Below are 18,615 nucleotides of genomic sequence, written 5' to 3' on the forward strand. Positions count from 1 at the left end.
AGCAGATGTCCCACGGATGTGTTTTTTTTTTTTTTTTTTAAATGAATCATTTGGGATATTTTTATTTATTTTATTGACAGAAAAAGGACAGTGGATTGAGCTAGACTCGGGGCTGAGGCAGGGGGGAATAGACATGTGGGAAAGGAGCCACAGGTAAGTCTAGAACCCCACTAGGCCATCAGCACCCTTGATTGTTTAGTTTTAGCAGGTACACTTGCAATGCATACAGGGAAGCGGGAGTCACAAGAGGTTGAAGATGGTGAACTTTCATTTAATTGTAAATTAAAATCACAAGGCTGATCATGTAGCCTAAAGCTTATTTATGCTTCCTTTCTGTTCAAAAATGGATCTAAACTATGACATCGCTACTGCCCACTTACATACGTCCTTTGTTGTCATGGATGTTTAAGAATTAATCCACTAGAGGTCACTGTCTCACATGGACCTCCACAGCCTCTTTGTTGCTGTTCCGTCTTCTGCTCAGATCTTGTCGTCTGTCTATTCTTCTTCAATGTGTTTTGGTGCTCGGACTTGAACTTCTGGCTACATTGCTCGACTCTGCCACCCCGATTAAAGTTGGTATTGCAACGTTTAGTCCATCCGTACAAAATGCACTTAATGTGGCAAAAGTAAAATTGAATGACCAAAAAAATGAAGGAATACGAACAATTTAGCCCAAGCTTAATTTTCATGAGAAATGACAGCACAGTAGAAACAGGAAATCAGGAGGTGATGCCATATGCTCACTATCAAAGTGATGCCCAGGATTAAGTATTGATTGGCTAGTACTCTTGAAATCTCGGCATTCAGATTGCGTTATTTACTGGACATTTAGTGAGACTGTGGAGGTAAAAATAAAGCCAGAGGGAAAGACACACTTTGCAGTGGAACCAAAGTTTTGCACATTTTGATTAGCTAACTTTATTGATAATCTATAAAACAAATGCATATCCTGATAATTGGCCAAATGTCTGACTCTGACATAGTCAGGCTGATAATCGATCTACCCCAGTAATAAATGCAGATTATGGATAGAAAGCGATGCATTTTGGTTGTATGGTATAAAGAGCCCTCGATTTAACACTTCTGTGTACATAGCTAATTATTTTAGTCCAACATTTTCAGCTCTCAGCATCCTGAGCACAAAAATGCCGTTGATGTTAATAGTTTTTGTCACAGCACAGCATACAGCGTTGAAAACAGTTCAACTTTTGCACCAGAGTAATGCTATTCGATTTCACTTATCCCTCACTGGTTAAACTAAATCAAGAAGGGGAGGGGTTTATGATACAAGCTTTGTCCATAACAGGGAAGTTTAAAGTGATGTTCATAAACAGACAGTAAATAAACCTGTCGTAATTAAAAAACTGTGCTTTACTGTATATCTCTAAAAGAAAAAATATTGCAATGCCAGTTTTTCCAATATGGCGCAGCCCTGGTTTATGTTGTGCTTGATTCAAGAGAAAAAAAAAGATGCTTCATTCACCACTTAATTTAATATGTTTAATACAACTGGAGTATTATCATTGTATTTAAGCAGCAATTTAGAATATATTTTGTATAAACGGGTAGTTTATTTTCATGTCACTTTTTATGTAGGCGTTGACATTGTGAGTGCGGCTTTTAGTGATGGTGCATGTGTGACAATGGCCTCTGTTGGGTTAGACTTAGGACTGACTTAATTTTTGATATTTCTTTTCAGTATCACCATTTAGCTTGAAACTATCATTGTGAGCGTTTCATTCCATATCACCCAGCACTAATCCAGACCACTTTTCTGTCGGTCTGATGGGTTTTGCACCATAACAGCTAAATGTAGGTTTGGTATATTGATTTCTTCGCCGCCTGGCCTGGTTATTTTTCACAGAACAATAGGTCCTCTGTTTGTTCAGTCACACATCCTGGAATTAAAGGCTAAATTTAAAGTTTAGATGTTATCTGTCTGTGTAGAGTGTAGTTCACATTCAGAGTAAATGTTAGGTCCTTGTTATGAATATCTTTGTAGCTCTTGTCTCCTTGAGAAAAAAATAGCCACAAGTGTTCTTTTTTTGGTAGCTTGAGTCACAATCACAGTTTTCCTCAACCTCTGCTAGGAGCTGCCAAGTAAACAAACCATTAACAACTCAGATTACCTTTCAAAGTCATTGTAGACTGTCCTGACCTGTCTGTTGGTACATTTACACAAAACAGGCTGTATAATAAAAGGATAGAAAGAGAGCAGAATTCCTAAACCATGCCTTATTCCTGAAAAGGTTTCAGAAGTGGAAAGTCAGGGTGAAACTGTATTTTTTAAACTCTTAGGGAATTAGGGTGTTATTTATGAGGTGAACCTTGTTGGCAGATCAAACTTTATGATTTAGCAGGCATTTGCTTTGCATTGAGTCCAGCATATGTTCTGAGCATGATCTCCAATTTGTAGATATGACAAAAATTTCATACCACAATTCTTTTTTATGTTGATTTTTAAGACATCTTAACAGGTTACTGACAACTACAAACCCTAAGATTTCCCCATTTAAAAAAAAAAACTCTAGCCCTAAAAACAAAATCAGGCAGTGCCTCTTTTGTACAATTTCATTCACAGTTATATGGATTTTAAATTGAACTTTATTTTGAAAAATGGAGCAGGAACTCTGATGTAAACACATCCTCTATACTCTAAATTTTACCATTGGCCTCATTTCCTCTCTTTCTTTCAGTCCTCTTCTTTTTTTAAACATATGTGTCTGGTAGTCCGTCTGTCCAAGAGTCACCAGATGCTTCTTTGCTCTTAAAACAGGAAGCATTGCCTCTCGTCTCTCTCCCCCTCTTTTACCCCCACACTGTCAACACACTGAAAGAATCAGGGAGGGGAGAGGCAAAGTTCACAAACACGCAAGAGCAGAGCGAGCTGATGTCTGTGAACCAGCTGATCGTCCACCCAGACAGAAAGAGAGGGGAGGGCGGGAGGAAGAGGGGAGGGGAGGGGAGAGAGGAGTGACTACTGATGCTACAGCAATCTGCACTGTGTGAGTCAGTGCTGTGGAGAGCAAAGCAGCTACAGAGACAGCAGCAGCAGCGTGAGGCACGTTTTCTCACAAGCATCAACAGCACAGAGGAGTGGGATGACAGCGCTCAGTCGCTAAGCAGGAGGAGGAAGTGAGCACGCCATATACAAAAAGAGCGGGGACGAAGTGGACGCCAGTAGACGGAGCCAGGAAGGCAAATCACAGCTTCTTTTTAAGGGCCTCTTTTACCCTGCTAAGCAAACTGATCGAGAACTGTGATTATTTTAACTACACAAGAGGAAGAGGAAGTTTACGGATAGATCTCGGAGACTCAGCGTAGTACAGGGATGTCCTGGTTGTCTCCAGTCCAGTGGGCCAAATGGACATGGTCTGCAGTGACTGGGAGTGGAGGAGAGGACGGGCAGCCAGGATCTAAGGAAGATGGAGAGGACAAGTAAGAGGACTAGGCCACAATGTTTATGTGTGCGTGAGAGAGAGGAAGAGATGTATGGCGCGCTAAGAGTTTGGCTTTTATGAAACAAGTAATTCTATGCATTTTTCTCTAACAGCACTACATAGATCGTGTGTATATCCTTGTGTGAAGATTCCCCTGAGTCATACTGACAGGTGGTTGATGCACAAACACAGACAGACTGGCTAATGCTGTGGTATAATGTCAGATTCTTTCCTATACTGTATAGCAGTGGCTGTGTCATGCTGTCAGGAGCTAAAAACAGATTCTTAGTCAATACTGTGCTCTCATTAAATACAGACACTCCTTGTGTGTGCCTACTTTCTGTGTACTTCATCTAGTTTCTTTATGAGACTACAAACCCGGAGGTTCTGACTGTTGAGGGCTGTTTTTATGTGAGGATGTTGGGCAGTTGGGGAACAGTTGCTGAAAGTTGGGGGAAGGGAAAAAAAGCCACAGTTTCCAACGCTTTTGATTCTTTTCTGTCCATTTTTAGTTTCTAAGTAACCATCCTGGATTGCAGCCGTTGGGGCCATCACTGGGATGGGATTCAATGTGTGTGTTTGAGTGTGTGTGTGTGAACTGGGAGGGGGGTGGGTTATGTATATTAGGATTAGCTCTGTGTGGTGGTGTTGTATGGAGCTGTAGAGCGTGTGAATGTGTTTGTGTGAGCTGGTATCAGAGATGGAGTGCGTGGCCGGGTGTTGGCACTGAGAGCTTTGCTCCTTGTGTGCTGTTTTTCATTAGTGTGCGGACGTTTTGATGTGCGTTCAAGAGCCTGGGAAAGGGTAGACAGACACAACACAAAACCACATCAACTCTCACTCTGTGGCTCTCTCTCCTCCTTTTTGTTTCTCCACTGTTTGGAAATAAATTTGTGCTGGCTGTCTGGGCAGCTGACACAGCAGACTAAAAGACTCAGTGCTTATGTGTCTGTGTTTCTATGTGGCTAAATGTGTCTGACTGCTTTCAGTGTGTCCTATTTGTGGGGCAAAGGATGCAGGTGGCCATGCAGGACTCCACTTCCTCTCCTCTCCCTTCCTCTGACTTCCTTAAAAATAAAAGCAGCTGCTTTGAACTCTGAGATCTTTTGTTTTTCTGTCACTTCAAGAAAATAAGAGATTGATATTGGAAAGTTGATGCTTATGTTAGAATGCAGCTCACAATTACAACCTTTGTTGTTATGTAAACATAATTTTGCTACTGATTCTGGACTGAAGTAAAAAATAGTCGATGCTCCTCTGTTCTTAAAGAAAACAGTCTGCTGTTAAAGCAACACACTTCCAGCATCCAATCAGGCACTGTGTGTTGTTTTCATCATTCGAAACCACCTCACTAGAATCATTTTTAGGTTTTTTGGGTTATATGTGTCAGTTTTAACACATTTTCAACCTGGATTCATAAGTTGCTGTTAACTATCCAAATGTTCTTGTGTAACTTGACTACATTATGTTCTCTTTCCACAGTTCGGACTCCGAGGGCACCTTTGAGACCCCAGAGGCAGAGTCTCCAGGTGTTGTGAAGCTTCTGACACAACTGGACAACTCCAACCAATCAGGTGAGATGACTCAATGTTTCCACTGTGCAAAGTCAGAAAAAAAGGTTTTCATGTTGAAACTTTATTTAAACTATTCCACGCCTCAGATCAGATTTTTTGTCAGCCTTTGTGTTGTCTCTCATTAAAGAAACCTTTGACTTCATTATTTATTCACCAGCTACAGCCTCCTTCTGTTTTGTGCAGCAAAGCAACCTCTTGTTGATTTGAAGTCTTTATTTTTTTTCAAGTTAAAAACATTAAATCCATTTGTGAACATTTCGGTTTTACCTGAGCAGTTTTGTGTTGTCTTTCAAGTTCAGTGAATGAGAAGGTTTTAATTTTCAGATAACATTACACTGAGGTCTGGGGATTTTTTCAGCAATAAACCTTTAAAGTATGCTGTATCTAGGGCAGAGGTGGATAAAGTACATAACTGTACTCAAGTAAAAGAACAGTTACTCTGGTTAAAATGTACTTAAGTAGTAGCACTGATCTATAATCTACTCAAAATTAAAAAGTGTTTTATTTAAAGTTTACTTCAAGTACTGAGTAGATACTGAGGAGTTGTACAATAAAATCTGATCTATCCTTATTGGCAAGAACAGCAAGAAAAAAGATCTCCAACCAGGTTGATCAGGGAAAGTCACACCTCTATAATAAAGAGCATCTTCATCATATCACATGACTCACATCCTCCTTAATTAGTGGTCTATTTAAGCTGCAAGATTTCCGGTCTCTTCCTCTGCTCTGCAGTGGCTTTGCCATGGATCAGCACTGTGCTCTCAATTCAATCCACCTCCACCCCAGCATCCACCTGTTGGGTCTGACTGGGTCTGGGTTTAAGCTATTATCTTATCACTCCTCAAATTCTGTATGTAAAAATCTGTGAGGAGTGATTAAGTCGGAGCCTGACCCCAAACATGTTACGTTGCCGTAATAAATGCTTAAACGAACTACAACGTGAGATTATCGGCCAAAATACAGAATAACTGACAGCAGTAATTGAACTTGTATAGAGTTAAATTTAACACTGTTTTGCTCATCTTTGTCCACACTACATATAGTTGAACTACACTTTAATGTGTTAAATATTTTACAACAGCAGAGCTGCAGTGCTCTTGAAAATCCATGACAAAGGTTGGTTTCCTCTGGCAATAGCAAAGCAGAAAGTCACCCTCTGAGCAAGGCAATGAATTATGATTAAAAAAAATATGCTCTATGTGTCCTTTAGAAACACTTAAAGTTATAGACGGGAACTCTGACTCAGTGGGTAACTTCATCTATGGTGCAAAAGTGTCTCACATCTAAAACAACAATAGAAATATGACCAAAAGACCCCAGCAGGGATCACTGTGCAATAGGAAACATCCAAACACAACTAAACACTCTGCCCACTGGCAAGATGGGAAACATTGAAGTAAATGTAATTAGTTACTTTCCAACCATGATCTACAGCATACTATTCCTAAGTGTGTGAACTGCAGTATTCTTTAAGGATAACAAAGACAATCTTGCTGTAATATTTCACACACTGTTTATGGATTATCAGAAGTGTAAATGAGCTCTCTCCTGATGAGCTCAGACTTGTAAGTTGGCTTTCAACTCGGTAAAAAATGAATCTGACTTGTTTGAAGCTGCCAAAAATGCGCACTGCTATCTAACCCAAAAACCCCCCAGCACTGATTTGACCCACACAAACAGGATAATAGTTAATCTGATATTCTGAAATGCTGTTGTATCATTTACACTGGCATAAAGGGATCCTCCATCAGCTTGGCATGATTTTTTTTCATCTGCTTTGCATAAATGATGAAACTGCTCTATGTTTCAGATTGTCTTGGCTGGTTTAGACCACAGCATATGGAACAATGTGTTGGATAATAATTAAGTATTTTTAATGCATGTAGATTGCAGACAGTTAGCCATGTTTTCATGCTAAAAAAGTCATGTACTCTGAACAATATCTGAGCTAGTGTCATTAATAAAAGATTGGGTGTGGGGAGAAACTGGTATTTAGTTTCACTTTAATTAGACTTTCAACAGCTCAGAGGGGAATCTGTCTATTCATGGGAACAACCACAGGCCATGACATAACTGTATGTTTTGTTAAACCAAGACTGAAATATTCTACAGCTTTTTGCCCACCTAAACTGCCTGTTTCTCTTTCACTTCCCTCTCTGTCTCCTTTTCCTCTTTCTCTTGAGTTGTGAAACTGCCATAAAGCCCAATGTTGTTTTTGTTGCTAGGCCACGTGGTGATTTGGGCTCAGTATGACTGGGTGTGGTTGCTCGGCATCTGTTCCTTGTCTTCAAGGGTATATTTGAGAATGAAAGTACCCAGATTTTGAGCAGAAGCTTACATAAACCTTCATTAATTGAATGTGTTATGTTAGGTATCACACAGTAGCCATCACCTTTGACAAACTATGTGAGACGCTGTTGCTTACCCCGGGGTGAAACCACAATGACTTCATTCATGTTGTCTGCACATTGAGAAGTGCAGGAGGGCAAAACAGTAGAAGTTATTTTAGTGTTATTATTCTGTGTAGCTCCGTGAGTTTTACAGTGTGTGTGGGTGTGTTTTCAGGAACAGGGAGTCTTGTGTTTAAGCAGCAGTATGACTCAACAGAGAGCAGACTGCTGCTGTGGTCATTAGCAGTTAACGGGATATGTGAGGACACAGGATGTGAAGGGTTCTGAGAGGAAACCAGCAACCATTTTAAGTGTTCTAACAGGGGATGTAGAGGCCGTCACTCAAAGTAAAGGTCCCTTGTAATGAATGATAAAATCGTTAAAAAGCTCCATCAAGTGGGATGCTGAGTTTTCCTGGTTTGGGACAGTAGGACTTGAGAAGGAATTAAGATTTGCTTCCTTTTTTCCTACTTCGTATTCATTGTTGATAAATAAATCGTCATCTGAAACTCTGACTTGTGGTGTTCCTCAGGGAACTCTCCTGGGTCCGGTTCCTTTTTACTGATATTACCTTCCTCCAAAACAATATGAAGCCTTGAAATGTACTAATAAAGGAAGTTACAGAAAATGTTCAGCTTTGGTTGCCTTCCTTTAGATTTACAGAGCTTTTTAAAAAACGTCAGTCTCTAGCTTGGCTGCCCATTTTTAAAGTTTTTTGAGTTCACTCTCTGAGTGCTTTTATGAATTTGGTTGTCTCTAGGAGGTAACTGTTGTATATATAAAGATGCACATTACTTTATTAGCAGGATAGCATGATTCTGTTGCCCCTATTTTCCCAAAAACAATCTTATTTTATGTTTAAGGATTAAAAAACTTAAGTTAAAAAGCACAAAATACATTGTTTGGTTATGAAATTTGACGTATGTTGGTAGTGTGTGTCTCTCGAATCAGATTTTTTCCATCCATGTTGACTTATTGAACTCCCTCTTGTCTTATCTTCTGCATTTGAAAAGTTCTATTTAAAGTTAGTTACACAAAATAACATACTTTTCTTCCCTTTTTACAGTTCTTCCCAATGTCACAAACCACTTCCTGGACAAGAACTCCAATCAGAATTTGTGCACTGTTTCATCTCAAGAAGTTGATTCCCTGAACAACCTCACTGGCTCCTCACAAAACGGCAGTAACTTTGGTTTGGACCAGAACCTCAACCTGACCCTCAGCAGCAAATCCAGTCCTGGTGAGGGTCTCTCCCCATCCAGCCCTCTCCCTCAGCTTCAAGTCCAGCGGCCCCCGACGCTGTCCGTTCTCTCCTCACTGAATAAACCAGATCCTTCAGAGGTGGACGATGAGGCTCCGCTGACATCTGACTCCAGCCCAGACTCCAACTTGATCTCCAATCATGGAATCTGCGTGGATCCTGATTTACTTAACGGCAACATGAACTCGAACTCGAAACACAGCCCAATTATTACGTGAGTAAAACAGAAGAACTCGTGCTGGTCTGTAGTGCATATTCAACTGTCCTGTTTGTAGTTCTTTCTCTCCTGCACACCTATTCATTTTTCATCAGTGATATTATAGTTTTTCATTATTGCTTTTTAGGAATTTAAGGATTTAATTTCACTTTTACTTTGAACTCAGTTTTAGTCTTCATTTAAGTAAGTTTTTATCTTTTTAAGGACATTGATTAAAGGAGGTTGTTCTCTGTTCAGAGTGGTTGTATGGTCAAACAGTGCCCTCTTGTGTTTCATATTACAACTAAAAGGACAGTCCTGATTCATATCTTAGTCAGTGTTTAAACATCTTTTTAATCATCAGTTTTTTGTTCAGAAATTATTTATGATAACTCCTGCTGCTTGGAAAGTCTGGTTTTGTCTGGTTTTGTGCACAAAGATAATCAACATTCAGTTGAAATTGGTGCAGTGGTATTACAATGTCCACTGAGATAATAAGTTAAACTTAAATTTTCTTTTTCAGATATTTATAGCTAAATAACTGTTTAAACATTCCTTTTGCATGGGGCAAGACCTTTAACTACATAAGAGGCCTAGACACTAACATATCGCAAATATTGCGATAATCCTTTTTATATAGGATTTTTTGGAGACTGATGCCAATACGGATATTGGGGAATCAAAAATCCTATAGCAAACATAAAATGAAATAAATAAAATAACAAATAAAACAAATAGCTGCTTCAGACCCCTTGAATATAGATCAAATATGTGTTACATTTCATTATTTTCAAATAATTTCATTATTAAAAAGAATTATCATGGATAAAATGCTGTGCTAAAGGGCTGGAACCTCTGGAAAATAGAGATGTTGTTAATGGGGTGCATTACATTGCACAGATATGTCTAATGAAGTGGCCAGTGAGTGTCTTCACAAATTAAATATTATCTGTAGGAAATAGGTCTGTGGATAAGCATCAACATGAAAGTCTCTGATTTGAATTGTGCCTCTCTGATATCCTCTAAACATGCATTAATATTTTCTCTCCTCTATCTCTGAACCATGAAATCATTATGAATAAAACTGATCAGTAACGTCCATCGCACTCTGCTGGTTGTAACTCATGACTTTCTCATTTGCTCTGGTCTTACCTGGCAGCATGCGGCTGCCTGAGTGGGTGCAGCTAAGCATGACCGACACAACGAGGCGTGCCGTGACTCATGGACAAGCGGGTTGAATTGAAACAAGAAACTTATGGAGATAGTATTTATTTCACAGACTAGTTCTAAACTTTAGTTGAGGCAAACCGTTTTTTTCAGTAAATCTGATGCTTAGCCAAGCTGCTCTGAGCTTTAGCTTACTCTGCTTTAAGGAGGGAAATATGGAGCATGTGGCATGAGAAGAGCACCCTCTACTGGATAAATAATAGAACACATACATCATGTCTAAGTAAAACCAAGTCATACTCCCTGCACTTTTTTAGTGAAAATACAAGTGTTCACATGGACATCTAATGGGCAACTTTATAGCCAATTAACAGTTATTTTTAATAGGCTATAAATGGCCGATTAAATGGGCTGGCAGAGTAATCAGTCAGGCCTTAATATATTGTCAATATATCAGTCCTAAGCTGAAAGTGGATTTTTTTAATAGTGATTTAAATCACTAAGTATAAGATATTCTTTCTTTGTTGGTGTTTTTCCCATTGTCTTATATATATTCTTTATATAGAGTTTTTTTTCTTTTACCACATAGTTAATGAGTTCTGGAAGGTTATAATGGTTCTGAGGTTTTACTTTTTTGTTTTCAACAAGTTTTTTGTTTGTTTGTTTGTTTGTTTTCAGTTAACCCCAAAACTCACCAATCTACTTTTAGTCTTGATTTTGTTTTAAAACTTTCCACCTCATAATAACCCCGCACTCACCTTGTGTTAAACCTGCCCCGTCCTCTCCTGTCTTTCCCTCCTGATCGATCCAAACTTGTCATTATGTTTCCTTCTCTCTGTGTGGCACCAGGACTGCTGAGCAAGTCCATTTCCTCTGTGTTCTGTTGTAAGTACTGTGTAACCCTGTGTATGTTTAAGCTTCAGTCCCTGCTGCTTTTAAAACAAGTCCAGGCTCACTTCACAGCCTAATCCATGTGATCCAAATTTACCACAAAGTGAAGGAGGAGGGAAAGTGTATGGAGAAGATTCACATGGTTATGAAAGAGCATTAGAGGAAACCCTTCAGTCTATATAATTTGATGTGCAACCATTGTTGCTGTTGTTGGAACTGAGCAGAAGTGTTTCATTTTCTTTCAGCTGTCTGCTTTATTTTCAATATGAATTCTTCATGAATGTGCTTTTTCTTCTGTAAGAGCATGAAAACTCAACACACACAGCAGAGCAAGGAGGTGTGACTGTTAAACTCCTGCTTTCGCCCTTTATCCTTACACCGGTCCTTGTTTTACACACAGACAGATAGTGATCTGATTAGTATTGACAATGATTTTGTTATTTGACCTTTCTCAGGAACTCTTGTAAAGTGCAGCAGAGCCAGCCCATTCAAAAGGATCTCAGCACACAGGTTAGAACTCATAATGAGCTCTTTGGACTCTCTTAGTAGCACTATTAACTCTTAATGGTTTTGAAAATTTGGTGGTTTTGCTTGTTGTTAAAGGATGAACATCACAGAGACCTCGCCACAGATGAAGAGAAGTTGGCAAGCAGCGTCGGTGTCAAACCAGACAAGGACGAAAGCAGTGAGTAAAGATTCAGTCAATAAAGACTGATTTGAATGTTTTGATTTGTCTGCATGTTTGAGCACACTGATAAAGCAATCAATGATCAGTCAGCTTAATGAGAAACTACTGTAGAAATCGAATAACTGCCTGTTAAAGTTTTGACATCATGCTTTAGTGACCTTCGATCAATACTAAACAGAGAGGCTTACATCCTGCCTCTCAAGCACAGCAGTAATTATTAACTGTATACATCATTTTACATTAACCTTGTGACTGTGGGGCCATGCTAGTAGAGTTGTTAGGAGTATTAATACAGTTTGTTTGTGCTGTTTGAGGCCTGTTTTGCTGTAAATAAACATATTCAGATCACACAGGTGCCTTCAGGCTGCATGTGGCACAGTTTTAGACACTGGCTGAATCACGTGTTGTGTAACAGTGAATCACTACATAAGTGCTGTAGCCTGCGGTATTATTGTTCCTCCCTGAAGGCAGAACTTTTGTTTTTTCCTGTGACTATCCTCGGCCTTTGTGTTATCACACGCAACTCTACACATGACTTTGATTTGCAGTATAAGAATAAATTCTTATGCTCAATAAGTCACAACTAAAGTGAATACAAACTGCCACTGCTGTAAAACTACAGCAGTGATTTTATCTACAGCAAAGATCAAATATTCACTGACATTTCTAACAAACCAGAAGGGAAAACAAAGTGATCCCATCTGAGTTTGTAGGCAGAAAAATTGATTTCACAAATTAATTCTAGTTTGTGTGTCTTTAATTTGGGGTGCACATGTTTTAATAGATTAAAATGAAATCCATTCGGACTAAAATATTGTCCAACTTGTCATGTATATCTTTTTTAAAAAACATTTATTTTTCCAGGTCGTGACTGCCATGTGTCATCAAAACCTGAGGACTCTGACTGCTGCTCTGTGGTGAGTACACTTGTAAAAGTACTATGACCTATCAACTCTAATGATTGAACAGGTCTATCATAATGAAAGTATAATGTTCTTTTGCAGGTTTTATTTTAATCAGATTTAATTTCTAGTTAATCTTAACATTAAAAGCAGCTTTGGTATCATACCATCAGTGACCACCAGGTGGGGATGGAGCACTCCTTTTACCACTCTGTTCTCTTTAACCATCAGAGAAAGAAACAACCAGACAAGTCCAAACATGTCTTACAGTTAAAGCTACAATATGCTGAATTTTTGCACTAAAATATCTATATTATTTTTAAAAGTGACCATTCGTATCTTATTATTTTTGCATTTGAGGTCTTACAGTGTTTTAACAATTTTCTAAAAATTTCAAAGACAGAAACTCTTTAATTTTTACAACTGTAAGGGGATGTGTCCTGTCATGGTCGCCGCCAAGTGACACCAGGGCGCATACACATCCTTGGATCCCAGAGCACAGGCACATTTTGGGACTGCTTCCAGCATGAAAACAAATTAGCACTTTTAAGTGCATTTGTCGTGCTACTCTGTTTGTGTCCATACTAATCACAGATGGGCTACTTTGTAGTATGAACACTCACTTGTATGATAAAAGGAAATCAATTTATCATGATACCAGAAGAATGAAATTGATTGATAAAGAAAAACACTGTTGGCTGTAAAATAAAAGTATTAAGAACTTAAGACTCTGAAATCTGGGAAATGTTCCAGTGATGTTGTTCTTTATTGTCACTCATCGACTTACCCTTGTCCAGTCATACAAATTGTTGGAACTAGCTGTTGTATAATTGTATCTAACCTGTATCCATTGTCATATTTGTACATTATATGTTTTATTTAAGCAGGGGATTATTTACACAGGAAATTATTTTAATCTGCAGTAGTTCATTGGTCAGTTTTGTGTTAAGAGCCACCTGTGCTTAAACTCAAGCTGCAGTATGACCAGTTGTAAGTTATGATGGCTGTACTGTTCTACAGGACAGCAGGAGGTACTTAGTCTCTGCAGGCATATTCACTTCTCCAGTGACAGATGTAATCAGATTAGCTTTAAGACATAAGAATATCACTGTCATAATCTAGGAGAGAAGATGGGGAGGAGTCAAATGATAGAGATTTGTAATTGTAAGGCAAGGTGGTGATGAAGAGGGTGTTAAAATGTTACCATAAGAATAATTATTACAAAAACGATAACTTTTATAGACCCAAAGTGTTAACAGAAAATAAGAGGGAGGGAAAAAGCAGAACTACATCAACAATGATCAGTATATGAATCAGCTGCTGTAAGCTCTTCCACTGAATTGTTGAATACATGACTATTTGGGGTCACCCCTAGTTAAGTTAGAATTTAATATCAGTAATATTGACTGTTGCTTCTTTGACCTCTGACTATATTTCTGTTGTGTTCATAAATCCTTCAAAAGTTTGTTTGGCTTACAGAAGTTACACTACTGAATGAGTAATAACAGTATCAGTTTAAAATAACAGATTTCCCTCTGGTCTCTGCAGTTTGAGGACTCATGCAAGCTAAAGAACAAGTCTGGGGGAAGTGGCATGCAGAAAACAGGAAGTCAGGTCCTGGATTCAATCTGCATCAGTGAGGCTGAAAAAGAGGCTGTTCTCACCCTCATCAGAGAGGAGGTACTACCTTTAAATGCACTCATTCAACATGAAAAATGTCATTAGTTTGTCTCTTTTCACCTCAGGAGACTGTGTCAGTGTTGAAGAATGTTTTTTTAAGTTGTTGAAACATCTCTCTTAGATCATCACTAAGGAGGTGGAGGCCAGCGACTGGAAGAAAAAATATGAGAGCAGCAAACAAGAAGTAGCTGAAATGAGGTTAGAAAACATTTCTGCACATACTGAGATGTTAACACAGTAAAGTGTGGTATCAAAAAAAACGATGTCTTTTTAAAATAAGGACTTTGAGGTTTAAACTGCAGTAAAATTTCAATGCAGGGACAAAAATGTCCTTAAAAATGACCAACTCTATCATAAGAATTAATAAGCTTAAGTTTTTCCTGATTTCAGAAAAATTGTTGCAGAATATGAGAAGACAATCGCTCAAATGATCGGTGAGTAAATGTTAATGGTAACAATGTACCATAACAGACCTCTTTTTCATGTACTGATACATTTAATTTGTTGTTTTAATGAGTTTTGTGTCATAAAGCACTTCTTTCACTCTAGTTTTTTCATGTTTTTTAATGTTCCTGTTTATGTTGCAAATGTAATGTGTAGTACTTTCACTATTACCAGACTGAAAACAAGGAAAGGGCTAATATGTACCTAAAAACCTTTGTTCTCTCAGAGGACGAGCAGCGCAGCAGCCTGAGTTCCCAGAAGGCTTTGCAAGCTGTAACAGCGGAGAAGGACGCAGCTCTGGGAGACCTGAACTCGGTGGAGCGCTCTCTCTCTGACTTGTTCCGGCGCTACGAAAATATGAAGAGCACCCTGGAGGGCTTTAAGAAAGTAAGACTTCATCGAACAAGTCTTTGTTATAATAATCATTCAGGGATTGACAGCTCATGTCACTCAGAAATCAGCTGGTACACAAAGTGTCCTCTGAAAAATAGATTAAAGTATAGAAGTTTGAGGGCCGTCTTTGATGAGGGGCTGCGGTTGCTTAGAGGTGAAGATAGTTCAGGTTTACACTAACAATTTCAGCAGAAAATAACCCTAAATCAGAGCTGTTTGTCTTTAGTCTTGACCCCTAATCAACTAGCAGTATGTTTACAAGAGCAACCTAGGCAGCTGCCAGGAGAAAATTGGTGCAATTTCAGGAATTAAACAAGATTAAAAAGATCTTACATAAATGAGAAGAAAAAATTTACACGAGTAACAAAATGGTTCTTTGTTTCCTCCTACAGAATGAGGAGGTGCTGAAGAAGTGTGCTCAGGAGTATCTGGCCAGAGTCAAACAGGAAGAGCAAAGATACCAAACTCTAAAACTGCATGCTGAAGAGAAACTGGACAAGTATGCACATAACAAAAAGACATCGCATTTACAATTTAGCCTAATTAAAGAAATACTGTTGCATAAAACATCTGATGCTACATGTTCCATGCTTCTTTCAGGGCCAATGAGGAGATCGCTCAGGTGCGTGCAAAAGCGAGCTCAGAGAACACGGCACTCACCGCCAGCCTGAGGAAGGAACAGATGAAGAATGAGTCTTTGGAGCAAAGTCTGCTGCAGAAGGTTACCCTTATTTTCCTGCATACATAACAGGGGAAACTTAAACATGCTCAGCTAAATACTTTCCTACTTTTTGCTCTGTGATTTTTATGTACCAGCATTAAATAGATTTTTTTTCTGCTTTCACAGAATCAAGAGATTGAGGAGCTTACAAAGATTTGTGATGAGCTGATTGCCAAAATGGGAAAAATAGACTGAGAGACACATTCTGTGAATCTGCATCCTCTGTCCCTTCTGTTCTGGGCTGCCCTGTGCATGTCCCCTTGCATCAGAGACTGCTCTGTACAGATGTCAAATATTACTTCATATCTACTAAACTTGCACTACTTGTGACCAGAATCAAAGAGATTCTGTACATTTGAACTGTCATTTGAGTTGAGAGCATACTAAATGTCTAAAATCATGCTGTTTTGTCTGCATTTCTGCCCACAATCAGGCCATCTGAACCTCTACCGTCCATCATGCCAGCAAACAACAACCTGCTTGTGATTGAAATTCCCAGCAGCTTAACAGCTAAATTCCCAGCAGCCTCTTGCACAGGATGACATCATGCAGGGGTGGGGGTGGGGGTGGCGTTGCTACAGTGAGGCATAGAGTATATAATGAAGGGCCTTTACAAGGATTGTTCTCCATTAAAGAAACAACCCATGAAATGCATATTTTTATGAAGTAAACAAGAAGAGCTCAGGGGCATTGTGTAGAGCAGGATGAGGATAATCAGCTGTCAAATATCTGAAGGAAAGGATTTGGAATTGTTTAAGGAAACAGTCATCCATGGAGGCCTTAGATGGTTCAGCAGTGACACTGAAACCAGAATGAGTCAGGACCACGTTATCAGTGAAACTACAGCTGCAAATTCCCAGCAATAGCTTTACCCGCTCGACAGTTTGCACAGAGAATCATTCACTGCTGGGTATAACAACCTGACAGTCATAGACTCAGCTGTGGCTGTGTCTGCTTTGTATCACTGTGTTGCTTGATCTTCAAAATCAGCAAAGAGACAATGTTTAAGTGAAAAGTTTGCGAAAAATCAAACTAAATGGTAACTTTACTGTGTTAACAAAACCAACTGGAACAAGTTTAGACAAAGAAACTGTAGATTTGGAAAAGATATATAAACTGTTTTAAGTTTTAAAGTACTGCAATATATCAAATCTAACTTTGTTTTATTATTACTTTGTCACATATTGAGAGTTCACTAAAGAATAATATTGGCAGACATTTTTTTCTTTTGCTTATATGTGGACCATGAGTGTTTACAGCACAGCTAGAGCTATTGCTCAGAAAAAAAAAACTGTTTTTGCATGTTTAATTTCATAGCTTCTCTCAGATAGCAGATGCACTAAACTGTGTTGCTTTAGTATTGATTTAGGAGGCTTTGGCTTGGGACTAGGTATCAATGAGTATGTTTCAGAACTGGTGCCAGTATAATACTGAAGTTATGTCTGATGGAAAAAGAAAGCTTCTTCATTCCTTTCTACTATACAGTTTGACTAAACAGATATATCTCCATCACTTTGATTTTTAAACTGGATATTTGTGGTCAAATCAACTGAAATAATCTGGCTGAGAATTTAGCTGTAATTTTTGGTACTTGTCAGTTCTATCAAGTCAGTGACTACTGAAAGAAGTTTTAATGTTTGATACCCAGCCTCTTTATCACTTGTACATCCTCTTAACTCATACCCACAGCCGTGTCACACGTTCTACCTGTGCCATTCTAATCTCATGTCATGTATTGTTACTTAGCTGCTTTTCTTTGTTTTATGAAATATTGTTTTGCCACTTTAACCTTTTCTTTTGTTCATGTTTTGTACTGAATATTTAAATTAGAAGTTACGATATCTCACACGTGTCAATACATTGAGAAACACAGCGAGTGTGTGTGTACATTTGACTGGTTATGAATAAATGTAATTTCCTAAGCTGTGGGTTTTCCTCCTTTTTCTGATTTTACATTTGCCACTTAATTCTAGGGATGCACAAAAGTTAATTTTTCATCAATACCTGATGTTCTAATAATATACAGTATAGAAATAAAAATAAAAAAATATAATATATATATATAAATATGTAATATTAAAGAAGTGACAGCATAAATATGCAGTACCCTTCAAGCCAGTTTTTAGGAGATGTACCTTTGGCTGCAATTGCAGCACTGAGTCTGTGGATAGGTCTCAATCAGGCTTGACTTCTGGAGGCTGCAATTTTACTTGATTTTTCATTGCAAAACTGCTCAAGCTCTTAAGGTTGCATGGGGATCCGGCATGAACAGCCCTTTTCAGGAGTCTTGGCTTTGACTCAGCCACTCCAGAGCATTCCCCTTGTTGTCTTTGAACCATTTCTGTGTAGCTCTCACTGTATGCTTGGGGTCATTGTATTGCTGGAGAAGAAATCTTGTTTCAAGTATTAGTTCTCTTGCAGACTGAATAAGATTGTCCTCCGGGATTTTCCTATGTTCTGTCATGTTCATTTTACCCTCTACCTTTACAAGCTTTCCTTGACAAGAAGCATCCCCACAGCATGATGCTGCCACCACCATGCTTCACAGTGGGGGATGGTGTGTTTGTGGTGATGTGCAGCGTTTGGCGTCTGCCAAGTGTCTTGTCTGACGGCCAAAAAGCACCATTTTGGTCTCATCAGACCAAAGAACCTTCCGCTTTAACCATGGGGTCTTCCATATGCCTTTTGATGACTCCAGTTAAGATTTGATTTAAGTTTTCTTCAACAGTGGCTTTTTCTTTGCCTCTCTCCTCTAAAGCTTTGACTGGTGAAGAACTGGGGCAACAGTTGTATGCAGAGTCTTCCATCTCAGCTGCTGAAGCTTGAAACTCCTTCAGAGTAGTTATAAGTGTCCCAGTGGCCTCT

General features: G+C 38.8%; 1 protein-coding gene across 1 annotated transcript; it reads left to right on the top strand.

Annotated features, from left to right (window-relative positions):
- Positions 1–3,005: 3,005 nt before the first annotated feature.
- Positions 3,006–17,672, top strand: LOC121510102 (transforming acidic coiled-coil-containing protein 1-like). The gene is made up of 13 exons (XM_041788006.1): positions 3,006–3,441; positions 4,926–5,017; positions 8,474–8,882; positions 11,378–11,432; positions 11,526–11,607; positions 12,475–12,527; positions 14,061–14,192; positions 14,314–14,390; positions 14,583–14,626; positions 14,863–15,023; positions 15,422–15,528; positions 15,630–15,750; positions 15,877–17,672. The coding sequence occupies exons 1-13, from the start codon at positions 3,335–3,337 to the stop codon at positions 15,943–15,945; spliced, it is 1,509 nt and encodes a 502-aa protein (XP_041643940.1). The 5' UTR covers positions 3,006–3,334; the 3' UTR covers positions 15,946–17,672.
- The last annotated feature ends 943 nt before the right edge of the window (positions 17,673–18,615 follow it).

The sequence above is a fragment of the Cheilinus undulatus genome, linkage group 5 (assembly GCF_018320785.1).
Source record: "Cheilinus undulatus linkage group 5, ASM1832078v1, whole genome shotgun sequence".
Lineage (NCBI taxonomy): Eukaryota > Metazoa > Chordata > Actinopteri > Labriformes > Labridae > Cheilinus > Cheilinus undulatus.